The sequence below is a fragment of the Balaenoptera musculus genome, chromosome 5 (genome assembly GCF_009873245.2).
Source record: "Balaenoptera musculus isolate JJ_BM4_2016_0621 chromosome 5, mBalMus1.pri.v3, whole genome shotgun sequence".
In the NCBI taxonomy this organism is placed as follows: domain Eukaryota; kingdom Metazoa; phylum Chordata; class Mammalia; order Artiodactyla; family Balaenopteridae; genus Balaenoptera; species Balaenoptera musculus.
In genome coordinates, this window is record NC_045789.1 from 14,638,701 (window position 1) to 14,654,283 (window position 15,583).

Consider the following 15,583-nt stretch of genomic DNA (forward strand, 5'->3'; position numbering starts at 1 on the left):
TGTAGGGGGTTTTACGGTGGAAAAAAAAATACTTGCAAGACATCTTTTTTAATTCTTGAAATTAAAAAAGAATTCTTTAGGATATTTTTAGTAGATAGTCTCTTTTAATTGCTGCTGTCTTGAACCCAATGCACTCTTTCACTTGCAGACTAATGAAAACTCCTGAACATTTTCTATTATATTTTTCATTATTTATTCTGGTCATTTTCTTTGATTATATTAATTAATCAAAGGTTGTTTCTCAGTCTTCTGACTCTTGTATTTATCACTTCTTTAAATCTTATTGATTTCATCTCTTTGGTTTTTTCCTATGCATTCTAGGAGAGAAGGTGGTTTTCAAATTTTTCTTCCATATCAATAATTAAATGTTTATAGTCACTTTTTAAAAATTGTTATGTTTACTGAGTTATAATTTATAAACAGTAAGATTAACTTCTTTTAAGTCTACAGTTGAGTAAGATTTGACAAATTAGTCACCACCATAATCAGACCACTCTGGGAAAGAGCAGAGTGAGACAAGCAGAGGACAAAGGACTGAACTTTGGAGAATGACCATATTTAGGGTCAGAAGGAAGAAAAATCAGAGGACTGGTTTTCAGCCCCAACTCCTGCTATCATTCTAGAAGATTTCAGGTCCACGTAGAGAGTCCTTCCACTCTCTTGCACCTGTTATGAGATACATTATGTCTCCATCCCCCTCCTCCCACACCAAATTCATATGTTGAAATTCTAACCCCCAGTATCTCAGAATGTGACTACACTTGGAGATAGGCTCTTTAAACCTATCTAAAGGTAATTAAGTTAAAGTATGGTCATTAAGTGGGCCCTAATCCAATAGGATGTGTCCTTCTAAAAAAAGGAAACTTGGACACAGACAAGTACAGACGGAAGACTATGTAAAGTCAGGGAGAAGACAGCCATCTATCTATAAGCCAAAGTGAGAGGCTTAGAGCAGATCCTTCCCTCATGATCTTCAGAAGAAACCAACACTGCCAGCACCTTGATACTGGACTCCTAGCCTTCAGAGCTGTGAGAAAATAAACTTCTGTTGTGCAAGCCACCCAGTCTGTGGTACTTCGTTATGGCAGTCTGTGTTACTTTGTTATATACTCTCTTAATCTTTTGATCCATCATCAATCAAACGCCCAATCTTGGATCATCATTGTAATTCTCCCAGGTCAATGAATGCTGCAGAACCACCCCACACTTAGAACTGGGAGAGAATGCTTCCTATACTGGACCTAGTGCTTTACAGGGCTCAATTTGGCTCTTTTTCAGCTACATCCAGTCCCAAAGGGCAAAGAATCTGTGAGGGAGATGTTCACTCAGAACCTGTACCTTGATGTTTAAAAAATGCTTTTGATAGTAGTGTGTATACATTAATCCCAAACTCCTAATTTACCCCTCCCCCATCTTTCCCCTTTGGTAACCATAAGTTTGTTTTCTACGTCTGTGGATCTGTTTCGTATATAAGTTCTTTTGTATCATATCATTTTTTTTTTTTTTAGATTCCACACATAAGTGATATCATATGATATTTGTCTTTCTCTGTCTGGCTTACTTTACTTAGTATGATAATCTCTAGGTCCATCCATGTTGCTGTAAATGGCATTATTTCATTCTTTTTTATGGCTGAGTAATATTTCATTATATATATATATAAAACTACATATAAATAGATAACCAACAAGGACCTACTGCATAGCACAGAAAACTATACTCCACATTTTGTAATAACCTATAAGGGCAAAGCATCTGAAAAAGAATATATATATATATATATATATATATACATATATACACACACACACACACACACACACGTATAACTGAATCACTTTGCTGTATACCAGAAACTAATGCACATTATAAATCAACTATACTTCAATTAAAAATTAAAAATTAAAAAAAGTTTTAAAAAACCAAAAAATAAACATAAAAGAAATAAATAGTCATGACCATAGTCAGTGAGAATGAACCAAAAACTTCAGCAAAAGTCACATACCTAATGAATATTTTACTCCTTAAAATAAACATACAGGTTTGTTAAAATAATAAAGTCAGTTCCCGGGGCAGGGGGAATGCTTTTGAGTACCTGGCTCTCAAAATTCTCTGCTCACAAGGCTCCAAAATGGCTAACAGTGATTTTTTTCCCCAGGTCTTTTCTGCTGAGGGCCAGTAGTGCTTCTAGTATCTATATCCTTAGACCCAACATGTAGCAAAAAGGCCCCTAGGTCAGAGAGGTGACAAAGCAGTGGGGTGGGAGTAGGTTTGCCAAATTTAATACAGGATACTTCGTTAAATTTGAATTTCAGACAAACAACACATAATTGTTTAGTATGAATAAGTTCCAAATATTGCATGGGACATAATTATACTAGAGTATTCGTTGTTCATCTAAAATTCAAATTTAACACAGCATACATTTTAAAAAATATGCCAACTCTAGGCAGCGTCAGACTTGGACATTTGAGGTGGGTGTCCATATGCATGAACACAAGGCCTCCAATGGTATCAAACTAAGTGGGAGGAGGTGACACAGGGAAGGCAGGATACCAATGCTCTTTGCATCTCCCACATTCTGTCTGACACATAGCAATTCTAAACTCAGCCTTGCTTTCCAGGTCACTTTCAAAATAGGATGATAGAACGAACATATTCTAATTTTACATTTTGTTAGCTCTTGTATTTATAATGTTTAAATATTTAGATATATGGTATGTGGGTCTCCATTTCCACTCTTGTCCCAGCTCCACAAAATGTCAAGGAGTTAGGACTGCTGCAGAAAATTGCCCTAAGAGGTCAACAGTATCATCAACCACAATTAAAAGATGGGGAAAGTGAGACTTAGAGATGTTACATACAATTTGCTCAAAGTCATTCAGCTAATGGAATCCATTTTCAATGCTAGATCTTTCTGAATATAAAGCAAATATTCCTTTTTTTTCTATTACACGTACAGCACGGTGACTACAGTTAATGATACTGTATTGCATATTTGAAAGTGGCTAAGGGAGTAGATTTTAAAGCAAATATTTTTCAACACCAAAAATACTTTACTATTTATAAGCTGATGTATCCTTTGACCACATAATTTAACATGCATGCATAAATCTAGGGCATTTCATGGGATATTAAAGATAGGTACAATGGAAATCCCAATTGTTCAGTCGTTGATCCTGAATTTTATGCGCCTATACGTTTAATTTTATAAGCATGCCCACATGTGATAAAATCGTGGGTTCGTGTTCTGCAATTCAAAACACTGATTTATAAACAAAGTGCTAATTTGAGTTTACAGTGACCAATGTATTTGGCAGAATAATGATTTGCAGTAATTCTTCTTCAAGGTAAATGCCAACCAGTGGATCAAATTACGACTCAAAAAATTGCCTGTTTAATCTAACCTTAGAACAAAGAGAGGAAATATTCTTAACGTAATATTTCCATTAAGATATGGGAATTAATTGTCATATTCCACTCTAGGAACAATCCAGCCAACAGTGCGGAGGCAGTTCATACGCTTTGAAGCTCAACATACCTGGGTTTTCCTCTTTACTAATTAACTACTTAACATCTGCAGGCCTCAGTTTCCTTATTTTATAAAAACAGTCTTCTTGAGATTATACGTAAAGGCTTTAGAACAACGGTGTTATACTGTCGACATATTATGTAAATATTATAGATTATAACATATCATATATTATATTAAATATTCTTATTAGGCTATATATTGTCATTGTGCTATTTATTATTGTTCTATTTAACAACTTTCTGGCTAACCTGAAGAAACAGGCCGCAAGCAAGCTCCCAGGGCAAAGAGGCGGGTATTGGTTACCATGACAACAGCGCGCGCCTAGACATTTTCCACTCACACGTCGCTGGGGAAGAGAAAAGCCTGGGCTGCGTGTTGCGTCATCACTACGCGCTCATTAGGCTTCTCCGTTCCGTTTTAGAACGTCCCGGCCCGGCTACCGTCGCTCCACGCCAGGAATTACCTTCGCTTTTCAACCTTTGTTACAGGGCACCGAGGCTGCAAGACCGTGAGTACTAAGGGAAGAGTGATAGCGAGCGAGCGTTAAAAGAGGTGCCGCAGCACACTCCCCACTTCTGAACCTTCCCTGTGTTTTCTTGATCCTATCAGCTTCCTCTCAGCTGGGATCGCGCCGCGTCAACTTCCGGGCGGGTGCCCGCCAGCACGGCCTCCGCCGCTCCCCTCCTTTGGCCCCTTTGTGTCCCCGCAGTGTCGAGGCACGGGCCCTGGCACGTCCTTTTTCGAGGCAGGGAGCATCGTAGTGCAGGGAGCCTCTCACTGTGGGCGGGCGCGCCGCCCGCAGCGGGTTAGCGTGGGGAACGTGCCTGCGCGTGCTGGGGTAAGAGGAGGTTGCACGAGGGTCAGCGTGTGGTTCGAGGAAGGAGGGGCGGGGTGGGGGGGGGTGGGAAACGAAGGGGAGTGAAAAGAGCAATGGAAAATTTTAAAAGGATACCACTGCCCACCTGATTGTTGTGGCCTAACAATGAGGCGCAGCCGTAATCGTCATCCTGAGCCACTGGCATGTTTGCGGGCTCTTAATTGCCTTCGGAGTGAACTGCTGTGGCTTTGTATTTTATATTGATTTCATGGCCTGTTTTTCTCTCTTTATTTTCTCCCTGCAGATAGTTCATTTAAAGCTCCCATCCCCACGAGGTGGTGGTTTCTACCAATATGAATCTTTTCAACCTGGACCGTTTTCGCTTTGAGAAAAGGAATAAGATTGAGGAAGCGCCCGAAGCAACCCCTCAGCCCTCCCAGCCTGGCCCTTCTTCACCAATTTCTCTTAGTGCTGAAGAGGAGAATGCTGAAGGGGAAGTTAGCAGGGCAGGCACCCCTGATTCAGATATAACTGAAAAAACAGGTGAGTTACAGTGTTGCAAATGGATACAGCATCAAGAGATAGAGAGGTTTTTTTCGTTTGTTTTTTGGGGTTTTCTTTTTTGTTTTTTAAGAAGAAAGGCAGAAGAGCTTCTAATTTTTGTGCTTGATGTCATACATACTGATGCATCGTCCTTCGCCATGCCCTTTTACATACAGCTTTGGGACTGCCAAAGGCACCATGTACCTCCAGCTGATCATCCTTCCATAGTTGTTCCGCTTTTATGGGAGTTCTTAGATTATGGCCCAGTGATGGAAGCTAAAATCAGAATTTAGGTCAGAGTGGTAGCTAAGGGAGGAAGAACTAGGTGAGTCAGTCCTATGATAGACTTTGAGGATGTTATTGCCAGACGTTTACATTCATTCCAGTATTTCTCCAAAAAATATTGATCACCTGCTGTGAGTTAGACTTTATTCAAGGTGCCTGAACACAGCCTCTATGAGCAGATGAAGAGCAGATCACATTCAGGTTTTGCCAACCACCTGACTTCCTGGAGCTCTCCAAAGTGCAAATGAATAATTGGTATTCTTCATGGTGAAGGAACCATTTTTAACCTCTTCAGCTAATTGTTACGGACAGTAGGGTTTGAGAAGGAGCCAAAAATTAGCATTCCCATCTTAATCTATGTTCTTCGAACAGTTAACGATCAGAATATATTTGATCTTTTACTGTGTTTTAGGCATAGCGGTGAGTGCTTCACATCCTCTCATCTAATTTGTACAACAAGCTTATAAGATATTATTATCCACATTTTGCAGAAATGAGCCCCAGGGAGGTTAAATTGTTAACAAGTTCGTGGAACCAGAGCTCAAATCCAAGCAGTCTAATTCCAAGTTATATTTTAATATTTATTCAGTAATACCTTTTTTTAGTGCAAAACTCAGTATTTCACAAGCAGCTTTTAAATTTCAAAATTGGTAATATATGTCTTCACCTTTGATATCCCCATTTTGTTTGCTACTCTTCTACTTAAATGTAGCAGTGAGGGCAGAGTCCCTACAAGTTATCATTAGAATAATATTTTAAAATACTTTGGTGTAATTGGAACATGGTGGAACAATTTGGTAGGTTGGGTTAAGTGGTAATTAGAAGTCGGATTTTGAAAGGCTTTGTTTATCTGAAGAGTTTTGAGCTCACCTGATTTCAAACCACTGGAGGGTTTAAGCACTGGAGTGACATCCCTGTGTGCATTCTTTGAACAGATACTTGGTTTGCATAACGTGCTGTGGTTAATGTCTAAACATCCAGGTACTTTAATATTTCAACAGTAAATAATTTAATCTGTTTCTTATGTAGTTACAGAGGGCAGGGAAGGCCAGGGTGTAGGCATGGGATTTTGAGTCCTTGGAAGCCTCTGCTTCTTCATTTTAGTTAAATGGGACATTGGACAAGTCACTTAGATTATCTGAGATCCACAATTTTTTCACCTCTAAAATAAAAGCACTTTGTAAACTGGAATTCAATGAAATGTTTTAGTTATTTATCAATATTAGTAATATGAAAATTTTAATTGCTTTTTCTAATCAGAAGGTGTTTTTCTGCCTTCCTCTTTTTTTCCTAAGGAGACTTCACTCCATCTTTCTTTATTGGGACTTTTCATACGTAAATTACTCTTAAAATTGAGATTGTCTTTAGAAATCATATGGTCAGTCTTGATGACACTTGGGAAATATGGAAGTCAGGTTTTTTTCAGGAATGGTGAGGGTTCATCCTACTAGGAATAGAGAGCTTTGCTTTTGGAAAAGATTATTGTAATTGATCCTGTGTATTTTTGAGAATCTTGAAAACTAAGGCAAAGTTGAGACTTTACATTGTAGATCCATGCAAGAATAGAAGGGCAAAATGATGAAAGAATCTTGTTTTGTAAAAACAATCAGTCTAGCAGTCATGAGTACTGTGTATTGTTAAAGGGTAGAGTTTAAAGAGAGAGAAATCATTTAGGAAGCTCTCATAGTCCAAACTTAATGATGGCAGTACAGATAGAGAAGAACGAGGTATGAGAGATCACAGTAAGAAAGGGCAAGATTTTACAATTAGGTCGTTGTGTAGGAGTGAGATAAAAATGCATGTTAAGAATTTTAGTTTAAGTAATTGAGGGAGAAAAGGTAGTTCTGTACATTAGAATAGGTATGAAATACCCACTGTAAGACGTTGGGCATGCCTTTAAAAATTCAAATGAGAATCAAAGGTCCTGCCCTCAATTTAGCAGTAGACCAAACGCAGCTTAACTTAGCATAGGGGAGGGACATGCTGAATTGCGCATTGGGCCTGTGCGGAGGTCAAGACACTAAAGTTGGATTTAAGATCAGACTGGATATGGACATTGGGGAATTGTCAGTGGGATATGAATATTGACCTTACTTTCTTTATCATCAACTAGTAACTTACTCAGTTAATCCTATTATTTTACCTAATATGAGTTAAGATTTAATTTCCTACCCCTCTCCTTCAGTTACTGTGCCGCAGATACACTGTTCCTTGGATATGCCAAACCCATTCAGTCGTTCCTTTTTCCCATTTGCTCTTCCATCTGCCTCCAAGACACTTTCTCTTGATAGCTGCTTGTGACTGCTTTGTTCCATTAGGGCCTAGTGAAGTGTTACCCTTTTTTAGAAGCTCTTTTCTTGACCACTCTCTGTGAAGTAGCAACCACCCTCCTCCCCTCTTTTACTGTACTGTATTTTTCTATATCCATTGCGTTATATATATGTTTCTCCCTTATTGAATATAAGATCTGTAAGAGCAAAGACCTTGTTCGTCTATCCATCCCCATTGCCAGAACAGTGACTGGTGTATAGTAGGCCCTCAGTAAATATGTGTTGAAAGAAGGAGTTCTGGGTGATGATTAGGTGGTGTTAGTCCTTTGTACACATTTTAAAAATATTCCTCCTCCTCTTTATGATCTTGAAACAGTGCCGTAGCCGTCAGTCATTCTTTAGCCATGGATACTTGAAACTACTTTTGATATAGGCCAGGCTCCCTTAATCCAACCTTTGGATATGAGGGCATACACTTAACCTGTGGTCACCTCCCCCTGCCTAGGTTTATTTTACTCTCACAATGCCCAGAATTATCAATGGTTATTACTTACACTTTATTTCTCTTTTTTTATTTGACTTTTCTGGGAGCATAGCAGGTTTGGAGAGAATAAAGCAATGACAAATGGGTGTGAGAGGAGAGAACCTACTATGTTTTATGCGTAAAGAATAAAAAGTTGAGCTAAGCATGATCCTCAAGGAACACCAAGAAGAAAGGACATGTAAATATATATAGTTAAAATAGCACAATGTGGTAATTCTTAATAAGGGAAGATATTAAGCAGTGTAGAACCACAGTCTAATTCACAATGATTAAATTATCCCTTCTTTCTGCAGAGGATCAGGAAAAGTCATAGAGAGATGACTTTGAGTGGACCCTAAGCAATGACTCATTGCTTATTCAGTGAACTAGGGATGGAAATATATGTGGCCTTGGAGTGTGGTATGTAAATGGAATAGGTGAGGTTATCTAGGGAAGAGGAGGTGTAGGGCAGTATAGATGAAGCTGAAAAGATTTAGAAACAAAAACTGCTGGGTTGGGAAGGGCCTATGTATGCTGTGCCAAGGAGGATGGACTTTATTTGGTACACAGTATAGAGCATTTCAGTATGGGAAAAACATTAATGAAGATGTTGCCATAATTGAAGCCTAAATGTAGGGAAATGACAGTAGGGATGACAAAGGAGGCAATTTAGGGAAGTTTTATATGATATTTATTTGATGGTATTTGATGATCAGTTAAATGTGGAGGATTTAAAGGTAACTCAGATGTTCCTTGCTTGGACAGCTGAATGATTGGCACTATCAACTGAATTAGGCAGTAGGATTAGGAGGAAGATACCAAAGCATGTTGAATTTGAGTTACCTCTTATATTTCAGTAGCAAGGTCTAGTTGAGTGTTGAACATTGGAGTTTGGAGCTCGGAGAGTGGTCGGAATCTGAGAAATCAACTTTGGAGTCATCCTTGTGGTAGTTACCAAAAAATGTCCTAAGCAAGATGTATAGTAAGAAGCATCAATATTTAATGATGGACAGAGGAAGGGAAACCAATGAAAGATATAAAGGATGACTAGAACAGTCATAGAAAATGGTAATGCCCTGGAAGTTAAAGATAGGAGAGTTTCCAGGGTGGTGTATAGTGAACAGTATCAGATGTTGCAGAGAGGTCAAGTTGGATCTGATCAGAGACCACTTTCCTTGGAAATTAAAGTTCCTGTTGACCTTTAGCAGCTTCAGTAGAAAGCTGAGGAAGTGAAGACTACTCTTCCAAGACGGGAAAGAGAGAAGCAGCTTGACGGGGAAGCAATGTCAAGAAAAGATGTTTGAGGAATGTTGAAAATTGAGCATCCAAGGGGAAGAAGCTAGGGGAGAGGAAAAGGATGAGGGAGGGGAGGTATCTGAAGAAAGGCATCAAGGGGATGGGAGTGCGCACATAGCTGGACTATTTAACTTGGAATAAAGACACATTTTATCCAGGGGAGGGGGAGTGAAAGAAAAATAGATGGGTTCATAGGTTATTATGAGGTTGGGTTGGAGGAAAGTTTCAGTATATGCTTGAAGAATTTCTTTTCTTGATAAAATATATTCAGTCTTCTAAAGCGGTTGTTCTTTAGATGTGGTTGTCATGTAGAAAGTAACCATTGTTAATAAGTGAGAGAAAAAAATTTTAATTATACCTGTTATCAAAAAAGATTTCCAAAGAGCAGTGCTCTGCCACTTACGGATGGTATGATCTTGATTAAGACGTTATCGTTTTTGGACTTCACTTCCTTTGTCTAGATGTTCTCTGAAGTCCTTGCAAGCAGTAAAACGGATAAGATCCTTTGAATGATGAAGCTGAATATACCATTTTAGCCTTATGACCTGAAACCATCAGATATTCCTCAGTCCTCTTTAAGTGTGTGTGGCCAAGATGTGAATCATCATTATATCTTTGGATAGAATTTTGGTTTCTTTATGTCTATTAGTGTTAGTTGAAAAGCAGTAATTGGTAAAAGGGTTAGTGCTCAATTGTTCTAATAGAAAGTACAGTGAGTCTAAATGTCTTAAGTACATTTTAAATGTACATTTTTTGTTTGTGTTTTCCTTCTCTACCTTTTTACTTTCCATGCTTGGCTATTTTCTTCAAAATAAAATGTTATATAAAAAAATTAAATGATTACAACAGTGTGTAATGAAGAGGGACTCTTCTGTAATCCTCATTTAGTGTTGGTATTTATTCTTTTGCATTTTTTTCCTGCCTGTATATATTCTAGCTTTTTTTTTTTAGATAAAATAGTATTATGTACATACATATTGTAATGCAGCTCACTATTAACTAAAAAGTAGATTTTTTATACTCTCCATGTCAGTTCATATAAAATATGCTGTACTTCAGTTTTTTTTAGTGACCACAGTGTATCTTATTATACACAGATGTATTATAATTCATGTAGTTTCCTGTTTATAGACATTGGTTGTTTTGGTTTATTTCTTCTTCTTTTTTTTGTTAAAAGAATGCTGTAGTAACCATCCTTTTGAATAGATATCTTTGCCTCTGTACAATCTGTGGAAGAATTCTGGGAAATGGAATTGTCAAATTAGAGGGAATATGAGTAATATTTTAGTAATTGCCAAGTCACCCTACACAGAAGTTTTACCAATTTGCACCACACTACAGCTTGGTTTTCAGATGTCTGCTTTTTCATACCAGGCTAAAATATTGCAAACATTTTTAATCTTTAAAGGGATAATAAGCAATTAAATTGCATTATTTTTATTCTTTATTTTTAAGGTTAAGTATGTTTTCATAAATGTTATTAGCAATTTGAACTTTTTCTGTGTTCCTTTTTCTCATTTTCTAATAAATGATTTATAAGTTTTTTTATTTTATTCTTTTTTTTTTTTAATTTTTATTTATTTATGGCTGTGTTGGGTCTTCGTTTCTGTGCGAGGGCTTTCTCTAGTTGTGGCAAGCGGGGGCCACTCTTCATCGCGGTGCGCGGGCCTCTCACTATCGCAGGCTCTCCTGTTGCGGAGCACAGGCTCCAGACGCGCAGGCTCAGTAATTGTGGCTCACGGGCCCAGTTGCTCCGCGACATGTGGGATCTTCCCAGACCAGGGCTCGAACCCGTGTCCCCTGCATTGGCAGGCAGATTCTCAACCACTGCGCCACCAGGGAAGCCCTATTTTATTCTTTTAATTCTATTTGTTTTTTGTGACAGAGAAGTTTTACATTTTTATATGGTCAGTTTGTTCATCTTTTTCAAGGCTTATGGGTTTTAGGTCCTGATCAGACCTGGTAAAAGAAAGCCATTCCCTACCACCACATTATAAATATATTCATCCATATTTTCTCCTATCACATCTGTGTTAATTTTCTTCTTAATTGTAGTAAAATGTAAGTACATAAAATATGCAATAACCAGTTTTAAGTGTACAGGTCAAAGAGGGTTAAGTACGTTCACATTGTTGTACACCCAATCTTTGGAACTCTTTTCATCTTGCAAAACTGAAACTCTTGACCCCTTAAACAATTCCTTCTTACCCCCAGCAATCACCCTTATATCTTCTGTCTCTATGTACTTGACTACTCTAGGTACATTATAAAAGTGGAATCATACAGGATTTGTCTTTTGTTACTGCCTTATTTCACTTTCCCTAATGTCTTCAAGATTCATCCACGTTGTAACGTGTATCAGAGTTTCCTCACTTTTGAAGGCTGAAGAATATTTCATTGTATGTATACCTACATTTTCTTTATTATTCATTTGTGGATGACACTTGGGTTGCTTTCACTTTGGGGCTATTGTGAATAATGCTGCTGTGAAAATGAGTATACAAATATCTCTTCCAGACCCTGCTTTCAGTTCTTTTGGGTATACACCCAGAAATGGAATTGCTAGATCATACAGGAAACCACCATATATTTTCCACAGTAGCTGCACCATTTTACATTCCCACTAACAGTGCACAAGGGGTCCAGTTTCTCTCCACGTCCTTGCCAACACTTGTTATTTTCTGTTTTTTTTGTTTTGTTTTTTGGGGTGTTTTTTTGTAGCCCAACTAATGGATATGACTTGTTTTTTTAAATTTTTTTAAACCTTATCTTTCATCTGGAGTTTGTTATAAGGGCTAAAGAAAAGGTGATACCGTTTTCTTCTTTGTTCATTATTTATCATTTACTAGTCACTTATCCCAGAACCATTTATTGACGAATCCTTTTTCTTATATTTGAAATGTCATCATTATAGGCATACCTCAGAGATATTGCGGGTTTGGTTCCAGACCACCGCAAGAAAGTGAGTATCGCAGTAAAGCAAGTCACATGAATTTTTTGGTTTCCCAGTGCATATAAAAGTTATATTTATACTATACTATAGTCTTTTAAGTGTGCAGTAGCATTGTCTTAAAAAAAAACAATGTACGTACCTTAATTAAGAAGCACTTCATTGCTAAAAATTTTTAACCATCATCTGAGCCTTTGGTGAGTTGTAATGTCTTTGCTGGGGGAGGATCTTGCCTCGATGTTAAGGGCTGCTGACTGCTCAGGGTGGTGGTTGCTGAGGCCTGGGGTGGCCATGGCAGCTTCTTAAAATAGGACTACATTTACATTTGCCGCATCTGTTGATTCTTTCTTTCACAAATGATTTCTCTGTAGCGTGCAGTGCTGTTTGATAACATTTTACCTCCAGCAGAACTTCTTTCAAAATTGGAGTCAGTCCTTCCAAACCCTGTCACTGCTTTATCAGCTAAGTTTATGTAGTATTCTCAATCCTTTGTTGTTATGTCACCAGTCTTCACAGCACTTCACCAGGAGGAGATTTCATCTCAGGAAACTCCTTCCTTTGTTCATCCATAAGAAGCAACTTCTCCATTAAAGTTCTATCATGAGATTGCAGCAGTTCAGTCACATCTTCAGGGGCCACTTCTCCTGAATTTCTTTTTCTTTCTTTCTTTCTTTTTTTTGGGGGGCTGCTCTGCATGCAGTATCGGGATATTATTTCCCCGACCAGGGATCAAACCCAAACCCCCTGCAGTAGAAGCTCAGTCTTAACCACTGGACTGCCAGGGAAGTCCCAAGGCACCACTTCTAATTCTAGTTCTCTGTTGTTTCTACCACATCTGCAGTTCATTCTTCCACTGAAGTCCTGAAGTCATCCATGAGGGTTGGAATCAACTTCTTCCACCCTCCTGTTATGTTGATATTTTGACCTCTTCTCATGAATCACAACTGTTCTTAATGGCATCTAGAATGGTGACTCGTTTCCAAAAGGTTTTCAGTTGACTTTGCCCAGATCCATCAGAGAAATTGCTATTGATGGCAGCTGTAGCCTTATGGAAAATATTTCTTAAATAATAGGACTTTTAAGTCAGAAGTCCTTGATCCATGGGCTGCAGAGTGGATGTTGTGTTAGCAGGCATGAAAACATTAATCTCATTGTACATCTCTATCAGAGCTCTTAAGTGACCGGCTGCATTGTCAATGAGCAGTCATATTTTGAAAGGAATCTTTTTCTGAGCAGTAGGTCTCAACAGTGGGTTTAATATATTCAGTATTTGGTGTTATAAACAGATGTGCTGTCATCCAGACTTTGTTCTATTTATAGAGCACAGGCAGAGTAGATTTAGCGTAATTCTTAAGGGCCCTAGGATTTTCAGAATGGTAAATTAGCATTGGCTTCAACTTAAAGTCACCGGCTGCATTAGCCCTTAACAGGAGAGTCAACTTGTCCTTTAAGCCAGGCATTGACTTCTCCTCTCTAGCTATGGAAGTCCTAGATGGCATCTTCTTCCATTGGAAGGCTGTCTGGTTTACATTGAAAACCTCTTCTTTAGTGTAGCCACCTTCATTAATTATCTTAGATCCTCTGGATATCTTGCTGCAGCCTCTACATCAACACTTGCTGCTTCATCATGCACTTTTATGTTACGGAGACAGCTGCTTCAACCTTATGAACCAACCTCTGCTAGCTTCAAACTTTTTTTCTGCAGCTTCCTCACCTCTCTCAGCCTTCATAGAATGGAAGAGTTGGGGCCTTGCTCTGGATTAGGCTTTGGCTTAAGGGAATGCTGTGGCTGGTTTAATCTTTTATCCAGGCCACTAAAACTTTCTCCATATAAGCAAAAGGCTGTTTGGCTTCTTATTTGTGTGTTCACTGGAGTAGAACTTTTAATTTCCTTCAACAACTTTTCCTTTGCATTCACAACTTGGCTAACTGGTGCAGGAGGCCTAGCTTTTGGCCTGTCTTGGCTTTCGACATGCCTTCTTACTAACCTTAATCATTTCTAGCTTTTGAAAGAGAGGGATGTGCAACTTTTCCTTTCACTTGAATACTTAGAGGCCATTGGAGGGTTATTAATTGGCCTAATTTACTGTTGTGTCTTAAGGAATAGGGATGCTGGGGACTTCCCTGGTGGTCCAGTGGTTAAGACTCCACTCTCCCAATGCAGGGGACCCGGGTTTGATCCCTGGTCAGGGAACTAGATCCCGCATGCCGCAAGTAAAGACTCCTCATGCTGCAACTAAAGATCCCACATGCCACAAGGAAGATCCTGCGTGCCACAACCAAGACCCAGCACAGCCAAATAAATAAATTAAAAAAAAAAAAAGGAACTAGGGAAGCTGGAAGAGAGGGAGAGTGATGAAAGAAGTGGCAGGTTGGTGGAGCAGTTAAAACACACATAACGTTTATCAGTTAAGTTTGCCATCTTATATGGGCGCTGTTTGGGCACCCAAAACAATTACAGTAGTAACATCAAAGATCATTGACCACAGATCACCATAACAAATAGCACAATAATGAAAAAGTCTGAAACATTGCAAGAATTACGACCAAAATGGTGTCAGTAAACTTGCTCAACACAGGGTTGCCACCAACCTTCAGTTTGTAAAACGCACAATATCTGCAAAGTGCAGTAAAAAAAGGTATGCCTGTATTGTAGATTTTGGTATGTTTTTGTTGTTTTTTCTTCAATAAAATGTTGAAGAAAGTTTAACCTGAAAGTTTAAAGAAGTGGTTTCTTTGGTTTTTCTTTTGTTTTTTGTTTTTTTAATTTCCAAGTGACTGAAATTTTGCTTCAGTGTTCTTACTGACATTTACTTCCAATTTCACTTTTTGTGACAGGAGAATGTGGTCTGTAGTATTTCTTCTTTGATGAATTTACTGAGATTTTCTTTTTGGCCCACTACACAATTTCTGTAAAAGTTCTAAGTGTACTTGAAAAGAGACATAATCTAACTGTAGATTTAATTATATGTCAAATAATAATGTTTTATTATTTATATCATTTTTTTCAAACTGGATCACAAACATGTCATAAAGTCAGTTTCTTGTATCCTGACTAAATGCATATAACTTTTTTTAATGGAGTAGAATAAATAGAAAATTATCAAAGTATCACTTACAATAAAGCCTCTGAGACCTTTGTTTCAGTTATATATGTCTGTCTAGCAATCGATGTGTTTAGGGTCATAATCTACAATGGGTCTCTTACAGTGGGTTCCAATCAAAAATGTTTGAAAAACACCTTTCTGTATCAATTATTTTTGTGCTCTCTTCTCTATTAAGAGTTTAGACAAGAGAGTTAAAGCCTCATATTTGTCTCTATTGACTTTGTGCTTTATGTATCCTGCAGTGTTTATGCATTTCA

The 15,583-nt window shown here is 38.2% G+C and overlaps 1 protein-coding gene across 3 annotated transcripts in view; it reads left to right on the forward strand.

Moving 5' to 3' along the window:
- Window positions 1-3,916: 3,916 nt before the first annotated feature.
- SMARCAD1 (SWI/SNF-related, matrix-associated actin-dependent regulator of chromatin, subfamily a, containing DEAD/H box 1) overlaps window positions 3,917-15,583 on the forward strand; it is a 68,769-nt gene continuing 57,102 nt past the window's right edge. For 2 of the 3 annotated variants that reach the window (XM_036853489.1, XM_036853491.1), the window contains exons 1-2: window positions 3,917-4,043; window positions 4,657-4,895. In XM_036853489.1, the coding sequence (XP_036709384.1) occupies window positions 4,706-4,895 (190 nt within the window). In that variant the 5' untranslated portion in view covers window positions 3,917-4,043; window positions 4,657-4,705. Of the gene's footprint in view, window positions 4,044-4,144; window positions 4,374-4,656; window positions 4,896-15,583 lie in introns of all 3 variants that reach the window. The other variant, XM_036853488.1, reaches the window with a different exon arrangement.